This window comes from Myotis lucifugus, unplaced genomic scaffold (assembly GCF_000147115.1).
Source record: "Myotis lucifugus unplaced genomic scaffold, Myoluc2.0 scaffold_2, whole genome shotgun sequence".
Classification (NCBI taxonomy): domain Eukaryota; kingdom Metazoa; phylum Chordata; class Mammalia; order Chiroptera; family Vespertilionidae; genus Myotis; species Myotis lucifugus.
Window position 1 is genome coordinate 24,729,278 of NW_005871050.1, and position 22,459 is coordinate 24,751,736.

Genomic DNA, 22,459 nt, shown 5'->3' on the forward strand with positions numbered 1-22,459 from the left:
CATGTTCCAGGTGGGATGAAACAGGACCACCCAAGATTTCATTTCATTACTCAGAACAGCACAAAATTTAAAATTTATTTTTGAATTTTTCCATTTAATATTTTTGTACCATGGTTAACCCTGGATAACTAAAACTATAAAAAGCAAAAGCACAGATAAGGGAGGACTACTGTACATATACCCTGAGTGGCCAGATTATTATGACCACCTGACGTTTGTAGGCAAATTAGCTATAATTTTGCTCTGAAGTTGCTACCCATATCTTCAGAAAAAAATAACTTCTACTGTCGTGGTAAACAACCTGCTTCCCTATTTATAATGGTCTGGCCCTCTAGCAACTTCAGCGCAAAATTATAGCTAATTTGCCTACAAACGTCAGGTGGTCATAATAATCTGGACAATCAGTGTATATCCAGAATTTTTACACCACTTCCTCGTTCCCTTTACCCCCTTTCCCTTCCTCCCTTCTACCCTCCCCTCCCCTCCCCTACTCCTCCTTTCCCTCCCTAACCTATTAGTCAGTTGTGACATTAGAGCATCCAGAAAACATATGGTGGCACTTCACTCAACTCAGAATAGTGCAATAAATCAGATACTATTGAGTTTTAACATAACTTTTAGGATTGATTCTTTGTAAGTTGAGAGAATTCAACACAAAAATAAAAGGGTTAAAAAGCAGTGGCAACATGGAATAAAGACACATTTTTAGAATCTGAAAAGTATTAATGGGTACACTAAAATGATTTCTTGAAAGCATTTTTGGTTCTCATAGCCTATGGTTCTACAGTGTACTTAGAGCATAGCTCTAGATTTCTTCACATTAAACATTTTTTGATGTGTCACCAGGATCTCTTAAATATTTTATTCCATGTGATAAGCTAAATATCATAAAAAGTTCTCCTTGATGGCTTTTTTCTTCTTTTAGGTTTTTTGCCATTGGATAACAGAAGTTAATCTTCTCATTAAAAAGAATCCTATTGAGCATAAAAATTGCCATATGTCTTTAAGTTTGGTCTTTGATATTTGATATGGCCAAATCAGAAACCAAGTGTATTCTTGTACCATTGTTGAAGAGATCAAGCTTGCCCTGGAAATGGAGAGCATTATGCTAAGCGAAATAAGCGAGTCAGAGAAAGATACATATCACATGATCTCACTCATTTGTGGAATATAACGAACAACATAAACTGATGAACAAAAACAGATCCAGAGACAGAGAAGCATCGATCAGACTGTCAAACCTCAGAGGGAAGGTAGGGGAGGGTGAGGGTAAGGGGGAGAGATCAACCAAAGGATATGTATGCATGCATATAAGCCTAAACAATGGACACAGACACCAGGGGAGTGAGGGCATGAGTGGGGTGAGGGGGGGAATGGGGGAATAAGGACACATATGTATTACCTTAATCAATAAAGAAAAAAACAATGCCAAAAGATATGGGTTCGTTATAGGTGGGACACTAATGATAGTATTCTCTGCTTTCTTTGGATGTTAAATAAGAAATTGCTCTTGAGAGGCAACCCAGATAATATTTCTCAAAATGCAAAAGTATCATTTGGTATATGTATTGTAGTTGCTTATAGTGCAAATTTGTACATCAAAACTTAAAACAAAGGCCAGGTCTATAAGCTAGCAAATGAAGTTGAAATTTGGCAGACTCATGGCCTTTCAATCTCTTAGAAATAGCAAACCATGATTTCTTCTTTAAAGTCTGATTTTGAAGTCTGATAAAAATAACCTGGCAGCCACAACATTTGTACTGCATTCTCATGGTTCAATTAGATGATTCTAAAGAATAAAACACATTTCAAGAAACCATGATTTGATCCATACATTTCTCACTTCATGGACACATCACAAGGCCTGATCATGAGTAACTGAGTTTCATGCCAGTGAAGAAACCAAACAATAATTGTGATTGCTGATTCAAACTGACAATTACTGCTTCACTGAACAATTTCCTTATTTCAATTCTAAAATTATCCAAGCACTGTAAATCTCTTAACATCAACTTCAACTTCCAACTCATCATTTGGTTTACTTCTTTTGAAGTCATTCAGAGAAGGAACTAGAACTGACTTCAAATACCATACAGGTATTCTAATCGTGAAGCTCTGAGATTGGAATTATTATTTTTTTTACTTTATGATATCCTAGATTTACTCTTACCTCCTGATGTAAAGCTCATGTATTTCTGGTTGTTGACTGTTTCTTTGGAATCATAGAATTTGAGAACATCTAGAACTGCTTGTGGGTTCTTCTTCTGTTCCAGTTTTGTTATGTTGGAGGTTTGGAGTAATCGTGCCCATTGCTCAGGAATTCCCTGTGGACAACCAAAGGCAAAGAATGGCATATCAGAACATTCAGCAGCTACATTTTTCTGGTCCAGTAAAGTTCTTCACCAAGAAGCCCATGCTACCTGTAGAATTTCACTTGGAAAACTGAAGTTACACTCTAGATTTAAAGTTAGTAACTTAATAATGCAATCATTCTCTTCTCTAAATAAAACACATAGGTAAAATTAGGATCCAACTTAAAAAGGGTGGGTGGGAGTATGACTGTGATAGAAAAAAAAAAGTGCATGAAAATCACCTCCATATTAACTCTGCTCATCCATGAAATGATGTTCACAGCTTAGCTTATTTTTTCTGGTGACTCAGGGCAGACATAGCAAGACTTCTCTAAATTTGTGCACTGCATAGTATTGTGCAGATCAATAGATTTTATTTTACTGTGAATAATATAAGCTGTTTCTCAGCATGTTGTAATTAGAATATCTTTTAGAATAAAAGGAAAGCCTCACCCTTAGTCAATTCATACTTTTTTATCATAAAATATAATTTGGGAGGTCTAGAGCTTTAATAGAAAGGGTGATTGAGAAGAAACAACAACAGAATTGTGGGGGAGCAATAACCATTGAGATACTAAAGAGTAACATTAATGCTGCTTTGGGCATTTTCCCTGCAGCTTTGTCGGCTCCTCCCTTCATCCCCTCCTTCACACTCCATTCACTGGCCACATAGAAGAACCTGGGGACTGTGACAACCATGCCAAAGCCTTGTGAGAATTTGAAATAATCAGAAGCATTTAGAGCAAAGAGGAAGGAGTATTTGGAAATCTAAACATGGAGAATTGCAAAAATTACATAGAGAGGTTAGTTTTGCATTAGTCAATCAGTATTCTTTCCTAGTTGTTCAGCCTACAGATGTCCCCATTTCATGATTATTCAACTTCCAAGAGCAATTTGGAGTGAAAAACAGATACACTACTCCTGAAGTGCATTTAGATACAATTTAGGTGGTTTTGTCCTATGAAGTCTCGGCAAAACAATGTGTGACGTGGGCCTCCAGAGTTTGGGAATGACAACAAAAAAGTGAGATAAGCCAAGCAACAACTCTACTGCACACACATGAACCTGCTGCTGCAGTGCTATGACATCTCAAAGAAGCACTTTGATGCAAGCTTCTTTTGGGCCTGTGACGCACCTCTGGGAGCTTCCCTGGGCACATCTGTGAGCCATAGAGATCTGGCTGTAATGGACGTAAATAAAGAAAGAAAAGAAAGTTAAAACAGAATGTGGGACAACTTAGAAGGTGGGAGGAGATGAAACCAATGGGTCTGAATGGGGTGGGGATAATCCCATCTAAAGTGGGGTGGTTATAAAAATAGGGAGGTATTAACTAAATCAGGGGCAGGACAGACTATAGTGCAATATATTTAAAAAACAGTGAAAACAACAATATTCCAAAGTTTGGATGCATAATTTCACTTTTGGCCAGATGCTTCCTCCATAAATACACACTAATAAGAATTATCATTAAAGGACTGAAGAAGTTACTAAAAGGTAGAAACATGAATTTGGAAGGAAGAAGGATGGCATTATGAACAGTTTAATTAATAATTTGTAAGTTGTTTTTGTAACGGGTGATCCATCACAAGTAGCCAATGGCCATGAGATGAACTTATAAATTTCAGTTTCCAATTCTAGTTAATCACTTTCAGATTCATATTGGAAGTGTGTATGTGACGAAAATTCAAAGTATGGCTATAGGGTGATGGTGAATTTAACATTTACTTTCATTGATGTGATTCTTCTGTATTTTGTAGATAAAATCATGGCTGGCTTAGAGAAAACTAGATGGAGGATTTCCTACACAGCCAGACTCTGTATTTGAATTTCTTAGACATTTAGGCCAGGGAAAGGGAAAACAATTCATTTCAAACGATACAGGAATAATTTCAATTTTAATTCTACAATTCTGAAGTCTTGCTTTCTATAAAATAAGATCAGATATAAGGTAGCAACTTTTTCAAAATAAAGATATGTCCAATGCTACAGAAACATGCTTTGACTCAACTGATTTAATTTGGGATATGGTTTGATTCCTAGCATTTGGGGTTACTCCAAGCACAGTGAAGCAACACTTTTACATGCATTCATCACGCAATTTGATGCTAAAGCCTTAAGCCAAAAATTTGAACTCAGAAGCCCATGCATGATCCCAGTTCTGATTCTAAGTGCAATTAATAGCATTTGGTTAATACTGTAATGGCTAAAGGAGTTATTAAATGTTACAAAACCAGGTATGCATTGCACATAACCACTAGTATGATCATTACCATAATCATTCAAATATTTGCAGTTATTATACATTCTCATGGCACTTCTAAACTTTTGTGATAAATAGTCTTGTGATCACTAGACCACAGGGAAAAAATGCTATCTACTGCAGAAGATCCTCCAGATAACTCTACTTACCACATGAATACACTCCTGACATAATTTCTATTTTCTTTTCTAAGTTGAAATAAATCAGTTAATCAATGAAACCTGACACTCAAATTTGAATGTATGCCACAAAGGCACATGATCAGAAAGCCATATCATTATTCCAAATTGAGGTACAAATCCCAAAAGTTAGACAGCTAATGGAGACCTGGATGTGAGAGCATCAGAAGCAGAAGCATGTATAAATGCCTGGCCATATATACAATAACAACTAGATGTACATCAAGCTGGGGATTGGCCAGTATAGCCCAGGAGAATGGCAGCATGATACAACAGGCCAAGCATCTATCTTATCATAAGAAATGATAATTTATATCACTCATACCATTTTTCCCTCTGATTGACTTGAAGCGACCGTCACAGGTCTAGAGGTCTGGAAGGGGGAGTTCTGAAGTATTTGGGACAAAAATGGCAATATAAAGGGTAAGGACTTGTCATAATTCAATACCCCAAATCTCACCTCCCAACGTAATTTTAATATCAGGGTCCAAGTATATAAACAGGTGCACACGGTTATAGGGGCCAATTAGCCATAGGATAATCACCAAGCAACACACCAAATCAGTGTCCAAATATTCAAAATAACAATACCTTGTAAGACAGTTGGACTATATTGCTCAAAATTCAATGTAAACAACTGCAATAATCAAATTAGCTATGCACACAATGAATTAGTGGTACTGTGGAATTAGGACCCAATTTTAATTCCTACCAATGAAATGATTTTTAAAAAATATATATTGATTGATTTGAGAGAGAGAGAGAGAGAGAGAGAGAGAGAGAGAGAGAGATGGATTTTTTGTTCCACTTTATGTATTCATTGGTTGATTCTTGTATGTTCCCTTAGTGGGGATCGAACCCCCAACCTTCGTGTATAGGGATGATGTTCTAATCAACTGAATTACCTGGCCAGGGCCCAATAAAATTATTTTTTAAAGTTTATTGTCATTTTGTATGTTTAGTTTGTAAATTTAAAAAATAGGTTAAGGTGGTAAAAAAAAAGAGGCAGAATTTGGCATCTTTAAAAATAATATGTGGACAAGTAGTTGTAAAAGATCAAGATGACAATAAAATGCATCAGATTTTCAAATTTAGCCTGTGTCTTATCAATATATTCAAATGGATTTCTAACAGATAACTGCATCCAAACAACTGCTTTATTTCAAATTGGGTTTTTGGTAGGAAGGGACAGGTTTTTGTTTTGTTTGGTTCTGTTGCATCAAACTCTACTTTACAATGAAAAAGATTGCCTGCCACATGTCCCATTCTATCCCTCTCTGGTTGGTTCTCTGGGTTCTAATTGATAGACAAGTGAAATTGGCTGACTGCAGTCAGCAAGATGATGATTATTTACTTTCCTTCATTTCCATTGAGAACCCATAAAGAAACAAGAAAGAGCTAAAGATAGATTGTATAAGATTTCAAGCAAGTTGTAAAAATTAGGGGAAAAAATTGGAAAGGAAACAGAATGTCACGTGAGAATGGTGAAGGAGGAAACTTTTACATCAGAAAGGGAAAAGGAAGAAAAATACAAAATGATAGTAAAACATAAGAGAAATTTAAGCAGAGGGAACGCACATGGAACATGAAAAGGTCAAAAACTGGAAAAATAAAGTTCATCAAATAAAAAAGGGAAGAGATATCAGACAAAACTTATAAAGTTTAAGTGTTTTACTGTTACTTATGTAATAAAATAGTCATTCTATGACTTTTTAAAAATAATATTATCATGCTCAAATTATAAAAAATATTATTTGGTGGTGATGATGGTGGTCATAGTGGTGACAATAATATATTTCCTAGGTATAGCCGAGAGAATATTATCACATATAGTAAAGAACAGAAGCTGGGCTCAAACACAAGGCCATTTGAATAATGTCTCTGACTCCAGTAGTAAAATTGGTTAAATCCTATCAGTATCTTAAATTTGTCAATGTCAGTATTTCTTAATGTTCTCTTCTTGCTACTGAGAACATAGAAATAATTAGCTCACATCATTAAGTTCAAGATGTTTACCCAATTTCCATTTCATTCTCATATTGCTTACTTCCTGAATTGAAAAAAATAGTATAATTTGGCTGTCAATCAAAGATATGGTCTGCTTCTTCGAATTAACTTAATTTGTCATCTCTTTCATTTAATCATACAATAGTCTATTCACTAACCATCATGTTACATAAAAGGAGATTATTTAATATCTAAATTTAACTCTGGCTTAAGAACCCATGAATCAATTGTGATGGTTCTATCAGAGATGTTTTGTTTGAATGCATTGAAAATTACTCATCTCAGAATGTACATTGTGACTGAGTTCCTTACTAGTGTGGGAAAGATAGTTTATCTTCCAGGTACATATTTCTAGCCACATCTTTTCCTTCTTCCATCTAAAAAAATTTAGTCAGATCTTAAGTATAAAATGCCATTGATCTGAGATCCTGTGCTATTTGAGCACTATAGATATGTGGGTTTTTCTAGAAAATTCTTATTGGTATTTATTGTGGTATATATATAACCACTAAAGCATACACAATATTATATCCATCAATATTCCTTCCTGAAGCATGGAATTTGTTTTTTCAATGTCTATAAAATATACTTGTTAAGCCTAAAAATAAGCATGTTCTTAAATTCAAAGAGAAAAACAGGTCAATTTTGCAGAGTTGTTTGTTTGTTTGTTTGCTGTTAGTGTATGTGGTTAGCTGATCTGATTAATCCAGATTCCAACGTAAAGCCTGAATTATTCAGAAAGATTGTCTTCACTGTCCAAGTCTAGTTGATGATTCTCTGATTAACTTCAAATGACAAAGAATAGGCATAATCAAGCAGGGTCTAACTACTAGGATTACCTCTTCTATGCAATGGTAAATTAGTATTTTCAATCAAGTTGAAGACTATACAGCCATCAAACTTTTTTGTTAAGGTGGACAAAATTATTTTGCCAATATTCTTTCCATCAAAAACTTCAAGTCTGACATTTTGGCACATGGAAATTCTTGATTTATTATAAAATCCTATTATAATAAAGGATTTTTTCATGGCTTACAAAACAAAATAAGCTTACTTACAGTGAATTCCCCAGTGACTGCATCAAACCCCACATGAATCGTATGTTCAAAGTCTGAAGGAAGAGAGATCTCTGGGCGTTCTTTCTCTTTCTTCTTATTGGCTAAAGGCAAAATGTTAACATGCATTTATTTGGGATACAGTTTTGGATTCAAAAGTTGTACAATTAGATTAATCTAAAACAGTTAAAAATTTGAAAGACAGTTGCTTTGAACACAATTTTAACAATACTTAGCTACAGAAATTATAATTTTATTTGCAGAAGTGGCTGGCAATTGGACAAAAGTTATTATGTCTAAAAAATTTAAATTTCCAAAATCCAATCCAAACAAAATCTGCACTCAAACTCATTTATGTCCTCTACCAGTCTAATGATGTAACCACCAGGTATCTAGGTTATTGTGTTTAACTGGCTTTGTTGAATCAAATACTGCTTACTAAAGAATAAATTCATTACACTCAAGTCAAGCCAAGGCTTACCATTAGAAGAAAAATAATAGAAAAGAAAATTGCTTATGCTATCTATAAAGGTGTTATGAATTGCTTCCATGTTAACCATAGTTAATTATAAAGTAGCTAGCGCATCTTTCATTTACATGTTTACATTATAAAGCATGTCTTAATAGACTCTTGATCTTCTTTCAACACGAATAATATTGCAAATCAATAATATTACAAATCTTTCTTTATCATTAGAAATGTTTTTAATCATTTCCTACCTATAATTTTGCTAGTAAAAAAAATTTACTGCTTTTTACTGAATTAATTTTATTTAGTTCTTAGAAACCTCAAACCACTTCCTTGGTTTAGTCATTCATTTTATTTTATTTTATTTTATTTTATTTTATTTTATTTTGGTTTAGTCATTCTAGTTTGCAGCTATTTTCCATGTCCCTGTTATATTCTGTCCTATTAGCCATTCAAAATCATTGTCCTCAAGTAGCAGATTTTTTCATAATGACAATTATAAACATGAAATCAATAGATAAGCCAAAAGCCTTTAAAAATACAATCACTGAAGAAATTAACTTGGGAACTGTAATGAAATCAGTCCATCTTGAAAGTGATCCCAGAGAAGTTAGTGTGAAAATATTGTAAAATGATATCTAGTAGCTTCCATAATAGACATATAAGCAGATTTGAGCATGTTTCTCTGGTAAGGCTGAAATTCACCCTCAAAAAATAATACTCACACTCCTAATACTGGGCCAGTCAGTATGAATCTGTATGCTCAATCAACTTCAGATGTGCCAGGGTGGTCAATTAGAACATCCTGATTCAAATAGATGTTTCCTTGGTCTGAATTTCAGACATTTAATTAACCATAAATGAATTACTACTTTTGCGGGTTACCTAGTATAATTTTAAATTCAAAGCCTTTTAGTTTTGAATGTCATTCTTATGGCTTCTTTTCTCTTTCTGCCCTCTCTGACTGGTCCATATCGCCTGTCAGGGGACAGAGATATGGGGCAGAAATATGGAAATTCAAGTACTGAGAGGATTAGGATACAGGATTAGGAGCTGGACAAGGGTCACTCAAAGCCTTTGCCTGACCATGGAACACATTTAGGACCCATTTTGAAAAGTACATATGTACCATCTAACTTAACTTCAGTATAGATCTCAATGTTACAGTGAGACTATTTTATTTTTTAAAATATATTTTTATTGATTTTAGAGAAAGAGAAAAGGAGAGGGAGAGAGAGAAACATCAATGTGAGAGAAACTGATCAGCTGCCTCCTGCATGCCCCTTACTGGGGATCAAGCCAGCAACCAGGGAATGTGCACTGTCCTGAACCTAACTGGCGATCTCTCTGAGCATGGGACGATGCTCAACCAACTGAGTCACACCTGCCTGGGCAGTGAGCATACTTTATTGATGACCGTATCTTAACTGAATAGTGAAGTTTAGAGTTTTCTGTTGGTACTTTCATCTTCTTGAATGTTTATGGACTATAGCTACCATTTACACTTATTCAACTACCATTTTTACTTGTTCAGAAAGGCAAAAATAGAACAACCAACTTTCTGTTCTTGCCACTTCCTTGAAGGTGTCCTAGCTACTCATGTAATCATTTCCTTATTTTTATTTTTCCTGATCTCCCATTCATGTTGGACATGGCTAACCATCTCTCTTTCTACTTCTTTGACAATGTGCTCTCAGTCTCCTCCTCCTTCAGTGACAATTCTTTATTTAATTGGCATTGCTTCTCCTTCTGCATTAGTGCACTCTTTGGCCTTTTACAATCTTTTCTGTACATTCATTTCTCTGGGATGGCATCCACTTCTGGATATTAAATAATATTACATAATTCCCTATTCTATGGCTGGCAGGGGATACATCCATCTTTTGTGGAACCAGACACTTTATATAATTTAAAAGGAATGCATCCTCTAAGCAAAAAAATTAAAATTAAAAAAAATTACTAGGGCTCCTCCTAGGGGCTTAGAAGGGTCCCAGGCAAGTGAAAAACTCTGAAGAAGAAGCTTTATTTACTTCATAGTAAATCTACTCCTGGTGGTTGGTGATCTTTTGGGGGTCAAAGACCACTCTGAACAATCTGAAGCTATAGAACTTCTGCCCACAAAAATGCACTATACATACATACATACATACATACACAATTTTGAATGTAATTTTATAAGTTCACAATTTTCCTGAACTCCAGGTTAAGAGCCCATAGCTTAATCTATAACTCCAATTATTATATCAACTTGCATTCATCATCTCTCTTGCCAGAAAATAAGTTCTCCCTATTTCTCCATTAGTATTGGCTGCACATTTGAAGCATATTGATTTAGACATAAATACTCCATTTGATCTGAGCTATGTGAACTGCCTTAATGGTATCTCCCTTGAAGGCTGCCTGACTGTCAGTCCCTTACCAGCCTAATCATGCCATTCCCATTGCTCAAGGGCTAAGCATAAAAGACACAGGGAGCCAAAACTTGCTTTTTCTCCATTGTCCATGTTTTAGTGAAATGATACCACTAACCACCCAGATCAGAGAAGGATTAAGGCCTTATACTCCTTCTCCTTTGGGAGGTTCTAAGTAATGAAAAGATTAGGATCACCCCCTCTCTGACATTTAATTTAAATAAAAACAATACTAAAGCATTAAAAAGTAAAGAAATCTAAAGAGTTCTGATATTACTATAATGATTAAGTCTTTTAAAAAAATATACCCCAAATCAATGTTTCCACATTTTGGGTACACCTGATTAAGCACATGCTTACTCTGGCTATTGGGTAATCCAGCACTGGCCCAACTGTCCAAACCATAAATTTGGGAGCTTCTTTGATCCTACTTTAATTCTATCTTAGTTTGTCACCAAGTTCTATCTATATCCCAAACTCATCTTAAACCCATCTTCTTTCTTATCCCCACGAACCATTATTTTGGTACAATGTACCAGCACTACTCACCTGGTCTTAATCTCTCTAATTTTGCTCCCTGCAATTTATTATGCTGGGCCAGAGTAATCTTTTGAAATATAATAATCTCACTGCATTCTTGCCTTTTTAAAGACCCTTAAATGGATTCCCATTACCCATGCTTCTTAGCATGTGATCCAAAGGCCTGCATGATCTGCCTTCATCCCTCTCCATTGTTTATTCTTGCCATGGTCCCCAGTGTCCCATACCCATTTCATGCTCCCTAAACTGCTGGTGTTCTCTTTTTTAAAATTTATTTTTCAATACTGTATTACTTTCAGGTGTATAACATAGTGATTAGACATTTATATACCTTACAAAGTGCGGTAAGTCTAGAACCCACTTAGAATAATATTTATTGCAATATTATTAAAGATATTCCCTATGCTATAATTTACACCTCCATGACTATTTTTATAACTGGAAATTTGTACTTCTTTATCCCTTTCACTATTTTCATCCATATCCTGCTAGCATTCTCTTACTGCCAAGCTTTTACACATGCTAGGTCAAGGCCTGGAAATGCTTACTTTTTACCATTTCCGCTTTGGTTTGTGTAGATAACTTCCATTAGTCTTTATTCTTGAAGACACCCTCTTGGGCTTCCTCTCCTGTAGCAAGTATGTTCCTGTCTTCAGTCCGAAGACAAAGTTAAATGCCCTTCTATTCATGCTCCCATGGACTATCCAGTGTATACTCTGAGCTTGACATTTATGAACACTAGATGGTTTTTCCTTCTTTATATACCTATTTCTCTAGCTAAATTTTGACATATTTGACAGCAGCCATTGTATCTTATTCAGGCTCACATTCCCTAGCATTTCTGAAACATTCACCATGTGCAAAGTGCTTCTAAGGTTATCTCATTTAATCACCAAAATCTTATAAGGTAGACCATATTATTATTTTCATAGATGAGGAAATCACTCAGTGAGATTAAACCACATACCCAGGTTATATAGCTGGCAGGTGTCAGAATCAGGATTTTAAAAGAGGTACCAACTGTGGCTATAGAACTGAAGCTCTTAATAGCTACATTATTTTTTTTTTATTCAATCGCATTTTAAAAAGTTGACACATTTGAGCCCTAGTCTTCAGTAAATGTATAGTGATTGAATTGGAGCTTAGATGAAAACTTTTTTTCTTTTTAGCAACACTAAGATGTCTGTATCTCCTTCAGAAAATTCTGTGAGCATTGGTCATTTCTGTCAAGATTTAACCTAACCTGAACCTTGGGATAATAAGACTCAGCCTGATCATCTGTGTTGATGATTGTAGAGAGCAGAAGACCAAGTGAGTATTATTTTTGAAAGCATACCATGCATATTCTATTGGAATCTAGAACGAAGGCCACAAATTGCTGACTAGACTACAAACTGCAAAGAGCATTTGGCTTTGGGACCCTCTAGGTCAGCGGTTCTCAACCTGTGGGTCGAGACCTCTTTGGGGGTTGAACGACCCTTTCACAGGGGTCACCTAAGACCATCAGAAAACACATATATAATTACATATTGTTTTTGTGATTAATCACTATGCTTTAATTATGTTCAATTTGTAACAATGAAATTGGGGGTCACCACAACATGAGGAACTGTATTAAAGGGTCGCAGCATTAGGAAGGTTGAGAACCTCTGCTCTAGGTGTACATGAGTTCTGATTTTAACTCCAAGGAACAGCTAATCTTTCTTGTCTCTCATGCTGACACTTTTCTTCATCTTACTACTTTTGAAAGAAAGAAAAGCCCCTCTAGATACCAGTCATCTCCCATATGGTCCACCACAGTGTTCCATACTTCCTCCAGTGGCTAGAGCTTTTTCCATTACAAATTCCCCTACACCTTCAATCTCTTATTTTATTTTTTTAATCCTCACCTGAGGCTATTTTTCCATTGATTTTTCGAGAGAGTGGAAGAGAGAGGGAAAGACAGAGAGAAATATTGGTGTGAGAGAAACACATCGATTGGTTGCTTCCTGCATGTGCCCTGACCAGAGCCCAGGCCAGGATTAGCCTGCAACCTAGGTACGTGCCCTTGACTGGAATGGAACCCAGGCCCCTTTGGTCCGCAGTCTTGATGTTCTGTCCATTAAGCCAAACCTGCCAGAGCTCAACCTGTTCTTTATATACTCTCTTCACTTCCTGCCTTAAGTTCTCAAATTTCACTGTGCATCATTCTTATCTGGGAAGCTTCAAAAGAGAGAGATGTCAAAACCCCACCCCCAGAGATTCAGATTCAGTTAGTCTGTGCTAGACCCAAGCACCTTTCATTTTTAAAGCTCCTCAGGTATTTCCATTAAGCAGCTGGGGTTGAAAACAACAACTGAAGCTACCCCTTCCACAAATATTTCTGATAGGTGCTGCTCATTCTTCCCTATCCTAAGTCCTTAGGCCTAAGGGGGTGGGAAAGGACAGAATTTCCCTATTTTTTACATAATGTGTATTTGAATCAGTACTACTGCACTTGCCCACAAGACCCCCTCTGTGAGGTTATTCCCACTTAGTTCTCTTGGCCAAGTCCCCTTATCCATTGAGAACTTTGTTTTCTAGTTTTCATTCCTGCACTCAATGCTGCCATCACTTTGTGAAATGTAATATATAAATGGATATCTCGTTCACACTCTTTCCTTTTAACTCCTTGACTTCCATAAACTCTAATGAACTGGACCACCCTTCCACATATACAATCCATTTTCATGACCATCTTTTAAACCAGTGACTCTCAACCAGGGTTGCACATCAGCATGACTTGTACAATTCCATAAAATATCAATGTCTAGGCCCCACCCAGAATCTACTATATCAGGATTCCTGGGTGCAGAACCTGGGCAAATAATATTTTAAGCTCCATACATGATTTTCAGACTGAGTGGAGAATCACAACTACCCCACGCCTTTTCATTATCTAGAATAACCCTTTCTCTGAAATATTCAACCCTGTCATCTCATTCTCTGAGCCCATCTTCCCATCCTGCTAACCTTCTCACTCTCTCAAGCCCTTACTCTATTTTACCTGTTCTTTGATCTCAACAAAACCTCCAGTTCCTGTATGCCTACATTTTTAACCAATTTCTCAGCTTCCTCCTGGTCCAGACTCTATGTCCCATCATTTAAATTGCTATTAAGCCACTGCCCTGGAAATTCTTGCTCTTTGACTTTCTCTTGCAATTGTCCTTCAAAACCATACTCTGACAGAATCCAACCACAAAACCTCCACTTCCATATTAAAGCTACAGAAAGTTGTTGGGGAAAAACCATACAATTATGTATATTGGTGTTCACAGATAACAGTTGGCTCATAAATGGTGCTTGGCAATATTCTTCTTTCCCCTTGCCAATTTCAGTTCCCACTTTTCTTATTGAATATTCCAGAATTTTATCACTCCAGTCAAACTTTTGCTTCACCCTCTTCTCTCTTTCAGCATATGGAATTCCTTCTACTTCTAAGATAAAAATGGAGGACATTAGTTTTGAGCTCTTTTGACTTCCCTCTCTCTCCCAGTCTTTTCATTTATCTCACATTTCACTGGAAGCAGAGTCCCATCCTTCTGTGTAAGGTTTATCCTTCCACTGGTGTCTAGATACCAGTCCCTCTCACTTCTCTTATTTCTCATTATATCTTCTATCTCTCCCCTTATACTGACACTCCTATTTGGCTTAAAAGACATGCTGAGATCTCTTTTGTACTTAAAAATTAAAACCTTCTGTCACCTCACAGCTCTCTCTAACTGTAGTAGTCTCTCAGCCTCTCCTTCTATAAACACCTTGAAATGGCAATCTAGACTTCCTTAGCCCTCACTCCTCAAACCACTGAGCCCCTGAGGTCACTGAAAATGGCTACTTTTCAGTCCTTACCAACAATAACCTCTCAGTCAAAACTGACATTTATGAACATAAACCTCATGAAATTAATTCTTCTATATCTTCTTTCATGCAACACTTTTCTAAAGTCTATTCCAATATTTCTGGGTCATCTATCAACTCTTTAAATAGTATTCCCCAGGAGCTGTCATAGGTCTTCATCTCTTCTTATTATCACACTTTTCTCCCTTAGGTCACCTCATGTGCTTGTATGGTTTCAATTACTATCTACACTAGTGACTCCCCATATGCACCTTCAACCCTGACCTTTCTGCTGTACCCTGATCCCAAGGAATTAACTGCCTACTGAATACCTCTATTTGGGTGTCTCATAGGGCCCTCACTCTAAAAGTAAACTATTCTCCACTGCCTTTCCTCACTTAAAACAAGAACTACAACTCCTCCTGTGTTTTCTACCTCACCATCCTCCAGCTTCCCCTCCTGCTTTCTGAATAGTTGCTTAGTTCTAGTTCTATTAATTCTTCCTCCTAAAGAATTCCCACTGTATTTTCCTCTCCTATTCATAGATACTGGCCCTTAGCCAGGCCACTGCCATTTCTCACCTGCATGATTCCAACAGTCTGACTTGTCTCCTTCCATCTCTCTTCTCCCAAATCCATTTTTCTCCTGTGACTAAAGTGATATTTTGACACACAAAATGATATAATTTCCCTGCCTCAAATGTTTCCCCATTGCTTTCAGAATCAAATTCAAAGCCCTCAGTATGTCATAAATAAGTTCTCCAGGATCCAGTACCTAATTTACTTCCACAGCTCCCTATCTACCCCTCTCCCATTATCACTCTATGCACTAGCTATTCTGAACTATTTGTAATTGTATCCATAAAACCTCAGCTAATAGTGTGACATGCCTACTGCCTTTATAATGTTCCTTATGTCTGAAATGCCACCCATCTCTTACATGGATAGCTCTATTCTTTCTTTAAGACTCACTTCAGTTCAGTGGTCACCTCCTCCAGGAAACCTTCCTTAATTGCCCATCTCCTCAACCTCAGGTTTGAATAAATGCCCCTCTTCAGTGCTCACTTCTATTTTATACTCACCATGATAGACTCTAATCATTCATTGACTTGTCTGTATCCCTCACTAGGCTATCAGTTTCTTAAAGGCAGGAACTGATTCACCTATGTACCCCAACATCTATTTAGAACAGTACCTGATTCAATAAATATTTAATGAATAAGCAAATGAACAAATGAATGGGTAAATGATCTTCAGTATATGAAATGAGACCCAATACATGGAGACAGGTCATGCATATTTGCCATTATGTGTTGGTAGATGAGGAGACAATGATACAGGTTCTCAAAGAAGGCTCGGGGGTGGGAGGATATATTTTAGAGTGGTTGCTATAGTTGAAGTTGTTGTTGATGGCATTATTGCTGTTTTTCTCCAACAGTGGGGATGACTCTGTACTCATCAGGCACATCTCTTCCCAGGTGCCACTTTGGGGTCAAAACCATATATTGGCAACACAGATGGGCAGGGTTCAAGGTACAGCAAAACAATTCTCCCCAAGATGAAATCCCTGGATTATGCTATACTTGTCTTCTGAAAGCATTTTAGAAAACTGTCACCTGAGTCTTCCTTGTTGTAGGACTTCCACTTGTCATCTTCCCCTAAAATTTCTGGAAGTTTTGTTGGGCCTTCTTATTGAATGTCACATTGGTCACATCCAGAATTATTCTGTAAGAAAACTTTCTAGCTCCTTGAAAACAGAGCATGCAAGAAAAGAAAAGGAATGACAGAGGACAGACATGGAGAAATGCTTTCCCACATAAATTTAGCCTGAAAACACAGAACGATGATAATTTTTAAAAAATAAATTGGAAGCATGCAAACCCACAGTATATGCCATAATTTAAAAAGAGACATTTATACACAAAGCTAAAAGCAAAATATTATATAGAACATTTTTGAAATACAGAAATAATTTTTCCAAAGGAAAAAAGCACAGATGCTACCTAGTTCTAAGAAGCAGGCATTTCACAACCTTGGCTCTAACGACCAAGCTCCTTCCTGCTACTGTTCTAGGTTCCTTTCCTTTGAATCAGTCACTGGTCAGTTAACAAGTATACAAAGAATTGAGGATCAGTATAGTGACAGATTAGGCTGAATAACTCATTAGGAATTCAATATTATAAACTTGTGATCTAACTGGAGAAATAAGCTAAGCAAATAAAAAATAGAAATTTATAATACCAGATCAAAGAAAATAAGGTGCTAATATGGGAAGAATAGAGTATAAATGCTGTAGCATGTCAAAAGGAGATCATAGAAACTTGTGGGGACAGTGAGTGCTTACTGATGGAGGTAAGATGAGAGAGAAATGTGTATAGCATATTGATGAGGAAGTGAGAAGACAGAATGGTGAATAGATAGGGTATGGCCTTGGGAATCAGCAAGGAAGATGCAATTGAAGATAGCAATGGAGAATTTACTGGGAAAGTTTTTTGAACAGATGGATGATATGATAGAAAAGGTGTTTCCTCAAGGACAAGCCAGGTAGCTATGTACTTCTAGGTACACATAGCAGGCTTCAAAATGGTTGCTATCATGCAGGCTGAGGAGAAAAATAAATGGTGGGAGTGGAATGGGGAGGACCTATCTGCCACTAACTCTGTTGCCTCTACCTACTGGGCATTTCCTATAAACTGGGCATGTCTGATTCCTGCCACTAGATTGAAAACTACCTTAGGACAAGGAAGCTTGTCTTATCTGTAGTATCCCCGACAACACTCAGCACAGAGCTAGGCACATAAAAAGCAGGCAAAAATCCTTTCTGAGTGAATTATAAAACATGTTCCAGGTTAGCCTATATTAACATCCACTTTTATTTTTTCTGATTTTTAAACTGAGATAGCTATTAAACTAGATCTGCTCAAATTCAGCATGCAGCTCTGATTTATGCATTGGCTGGTTGCACATAGGTTTCTAACCAATGATCTTCCATGAAGTCCTTTGAGGTAAAGGAGGTCTATTAAAATATTTTGTTAGAAGATTTGTGCTGGAGTTGTTGATGTTGAAGCTCTCTTGGGAGGTGCCCTTTTCCCTACCTTGATACTAAAATCCCTTCCCCCTCTCCTCCCTATTTGTTCTCACTCCCCATGCTTATGTGCAATCTATACTGTGTTATATGTTCCTGAAGCCAAACCACTTGTGCAGATATAGGGGCCATTTCTAGCAGGGGCAGTGAGGAAGGCTGGTTAGAGATCTGTCATATTAAATGCCTGTTTATCATCTCAGTATTTCTGGACTTTGCTCAGGGAAAGTCATTTTGGAAGGATATAGACGTATTTTAATGGGTGATCCACTTCCTATGGATGGCAACCACCACTTTTCCTAATAAATGATATTAGTGACTTGGTGACTCTTTAGCTGAGTGATAGGTACTTTCAGTGGCTTATTAATTTCTTTAATTCACTAAGAGGCTGCTAGTCAATGCCTCACAGGGATCTTTTACAAATTGTTGCCCTTGTGGCCTTTAAGAATTAAAATGTCTTAGTGTTTACTTAACTACCAGAAAAGTAAATCAAGTAAGCACTGGAGTTGTTTTGTTCCACCCTCTCACTTGTGGGTCACAGAGCACATAGTGCTATAACCCCCCAAAGGAAGCTTTCTGAAGCATTATACTTGGGAATAAATAAGTACCTGAGAACAGTTAGAATATTCTGTTTGGGGGCACATTATGAGAAGGGATCCAAAGGAATTTATTACCGCCTGGATTCATGAAATGTATATTTTCTCTTACATAGGGAGAGATTAATTTTCTAGTTTTACTCTATTTTTTGGTAAAAATGTTATTCTGTGGGCCTTCAAATTTATTTTTCCAAATGGAAATACTCCAAACTATATGTGATAATTACAGTGGAAAGTTAGACATAAAAACAGAGTTTATTCTTGGCTTAAAGTATTTAAAGAAATTGACATTGCAAGGTAGGTAAAAGATTTAAAAAGAAGTTCTACATAACAATATATTTCTTGTTTAAATCTAGCATCTTGAGCAAAATATATACGTACTGCTATTGATCAGATAAGGGAAAAGGGGCCCTAATCTTTAAATACTGAATTATGAATGAATCTAAGGGGAAGGATGAGAGCTGACTATCATATTCTAATAGAGTTTTTAAATATTTTAATCATAAGAGCATCAGATATCTTTGTAATAGAAAAAAATTTCAAAGCCCCCAAAATAACACAGGAATTGGGAGGGGGGTTAACAATTTTTTTTTACAAAGGCTGTTACTTTCTGCTAGCAAGTTAGGCCCTCTGGAGGAGTAACACGGAAAGACAAAAGTATGACTACTGTTGTAGTGGCTGATTGAGAAAATGGGTTAGATTCACCAAGGTTTCACCTACCTCTGTAAAGATTTCATTTTTATATAATGCATGGACTAAAACCTATTTTCAAAACAATTAGGTAACTCCTATTTTATGACAAGCTGTGTAGTATTCAGCCACCACTGGACTGGGATTTGGGGATCTAAATTTTAGGTCTGCCTTGCTTTGTAGTTAGTAATGTGACAGGTTTGTGGAAGTCATTTAACCTCTCTAAACTCCTTCCTTCTGTAACATTGGGCTAATCCTTGCCTTCATCATAAGGAGGTTTGAAAGAGGTAATTGATATAAAAAGACTTTCAACATTGGAATATTCCTATAACTGCCATCCAAAACACATCATTTCATTAACAATATACTTAGTAACAGGGTGTCTGAGTTTGCTGGAGAACTAAATAATCTGACACTTTTATAATATAGCACTTCCATGCTATGAATGAAGTCCTTAGAAATATAACTACTGGGCTGAAAGAGGATTAAACTGGGATGTTTTAAACATTCACTGCTCTTATAATATCTTACATTATATTAGCAAATCTCAGGTGTATATAGTTGGGAAGGCCCATGGCCGAAGTTTCATTCTCTCGCCCTCAGGTAGGAGGACCAGCTAAAGCCATGAGAGACCCAATAGAGAACCTTGGTAATCATAGTACCCAATCAGCACATCTGGAATTTCTTTATGTCTAGTTTCATTCTTTCTGGTGAAATTGGGAGCCCATTTCCTCCTGCCAGGTCTTTAGTGGCTATGGGAAACAATATACCTCCTCCATAAGATAGCAGCCTTTAATGTATAGAAAAATAGTCAAAATGGAACCTGATTCTGCAAGATCACCTACAAGCCCAATTCATAATCTGGGTGTTCCATGAGGATGATGGAGGAAAGGAAATGATGGTCCTTCTAGTGACCCCCACTCACATGCTGACAGCCATCACCTCCAATGGTATCATCTTCAAAGATATTCAGCAACAGTGATCATTCTGACAAATCACTAAGAAGCTGACTTTTATACCTATCTCCTTCCAGAAAACACACACTGGTCTCACTCTCATTTATACCCACTTCACACGTGCAACAGTTTCAATGGAAAATGTTTGAAAACAAAAAGCAAATATGAGGCAATGTCCTAAACCAGACACAATCTGATCATGTGGATAATTATGCATGGCACAAGTTAGAGAGGAAAAAAATGGAGCCTCATTTGCTTTAAGCAGGAAAGTAACTTTATATCCTTTAGCTAGCATTTTCTCCTTTCAATACTTCATTTTAATTTTTGGTACAACTCTTTTCTGTCTTCTCCCTTCTCATCTATCTCCTGTATCTTCTCCACTTCTTAATCTCCCTCTCAAACATTATTTCTTGTCTCAATTTATTTCTCCCTATAACTTACTTCCTTTAGTGCATATATCTCCCAATCCTGCCTTCCATACTTTTTTTTTGAATTTGACTGCTGGTTTTAGTGGGCTACCATATTTGTGCCCAATTTTCCTGTTTATTGGCCTTGAAATAGAAGCACAGGCCCTAGCAGATAGAGTGCATCATTATCCCACCTTATTCCCATTTCAACCATAGAGGACTTATAAGAGTAAAGGAGTTGCACAGGAGGTTCTTCTCCTGAGGCACAGCACTGACCCTGGAGGACAGGCAAGATGTTATGTCCTTCAGGCTTTCCAAAGGGTAGTGCAATGATCTCCAAAGAGCACTCTTTTCTGAGCTGTACAGGATACTTTGGAGAACCAAGAGGAATGTAAACACCATTCAGGATGCAGCAGTCTCTGACATCTGGCATTCTGATAACAGAACCCACGATTAATAGAGATTCCCATTGATTGTTAGTGTAATGATCATAACTTTGAGCTACTGCAAGATCCCAAAGGATCTTCAGCATCACCGAAGAAAGATTGCATACTTTTCAGTCTAGTTATCACACTAAGTATTTTTTATTGTGCATTAATTAGGTGAAAGTTAGTAACGTGCATTGACCAAAACATTTGATTAACAAGACCATAAAGGATAACTGAGAGTCTTCTTTAACATAATTTTTGCACAGTAATGCTTTCTGCTGTATAGCATATATAGAAAATAGCATACTCTAAGAATTAGGGCAAACTATACAATAACAAACTATGTGGCACTTTAAGAACTTTTCACATATATGAGCACACTCATTTAGAGCCTCAACTTTCTAAAGTAAGCAGTATGCAAGCCTGTAAAGCAGGGGTAGGGAACTCCCGGCCTGCGGGCCATATAAGACTCACAAAATCATTTGGACTGGCCCTGCCAAGGCATTAGAAGTGAGTTAATTAAATGTTTGACCAACTATAGCAGGCTCATTTTTAAGTAATTTTGTATGGCCCTCAAATCTATAATAATGAAAGCGTAATGTGCTAATTAGACCAGACAACCGAACGACTTTCTGGACTTCTGGAAGGACGAAGCCGGGGCTGCGAGGGCCAAGGCAAGCCTCGCAGCTGTGAGGGCTGAGCCCCTTGCATAAATTTCGTGCATCGGGCCTCTAGTGATATTATAAATATCCAAATGGCCCTTGGCAAACAAAAGGTTCCCCACCCCTGCTGTAAAGTATACACACTAAATGAGAATCTAACCCACAAAACACCTGAATTAAATGTTAGCACACCTCTATGATGAAGAATATTTTCTTGCCATCATTTTATAAAAACATGAAAAAGTTTTCTTTTTTTCTACTGAGTGGTGATAATAAAAAAGTCCCATTTTTGAAAGTGAGAAAAGTTTCAAAGCACACTATCATATATTCTTAAGGGAAAATGAAAGCCACTGCTGGTTTCTAGATGCTAAGAATGTAGTTTCCCACATATTCCCTTTGTTATATTGCAAGGGAGTGATAGAATAGAAAAATCATAGGGTCTGGGGTCCAAGAGACCTGGGAGACTTCTGGCTTCCATCATTTGCTATGTGATGCTAGGCCAGTGATGGCGA

The 22,459-nt window shown here is 36.8% G+C and overlaps 1 protein-coding gene across 6 annotated transcripts in view; it reads right to left on the reverse strand.

Annotated features, from left to right (window-relative positions):
- The window catches only part of PAK3 (p21 (RAC1) activated kinase 3), a 361,927-nt gene that overhangs the window by 94,599 nt on the left and 244,869 nt on the right, over positions 1-22,459 (reverse strand). For 3 of the 6 annotated variants that reach the window (XM_006082231.3, XM_023756794.1, XM_023756800.1), the window contains 2 exons: positions 7,856-7,956; positions 2,171-2,324 (listed from right to left, as the gene is read on the reverse strand). In XM_006082231.3, the coding sequence (XP_006082293.1) occupies positions 2,171-2,324; positions 7,856-7,956 (255 nt within the window). Of the gene's footprint in view, positions 1-2,170; positions 2,325-3,486; positions 3,532-5,115; positions 5,179-7,855; positions 7,957-22,459 lie in introns of all 6 variants that reach the window. The other 3 variants (XM_023756774.1, XM_023756787.1, XM_023756777.1) reach the window with 3 other exon arrangements.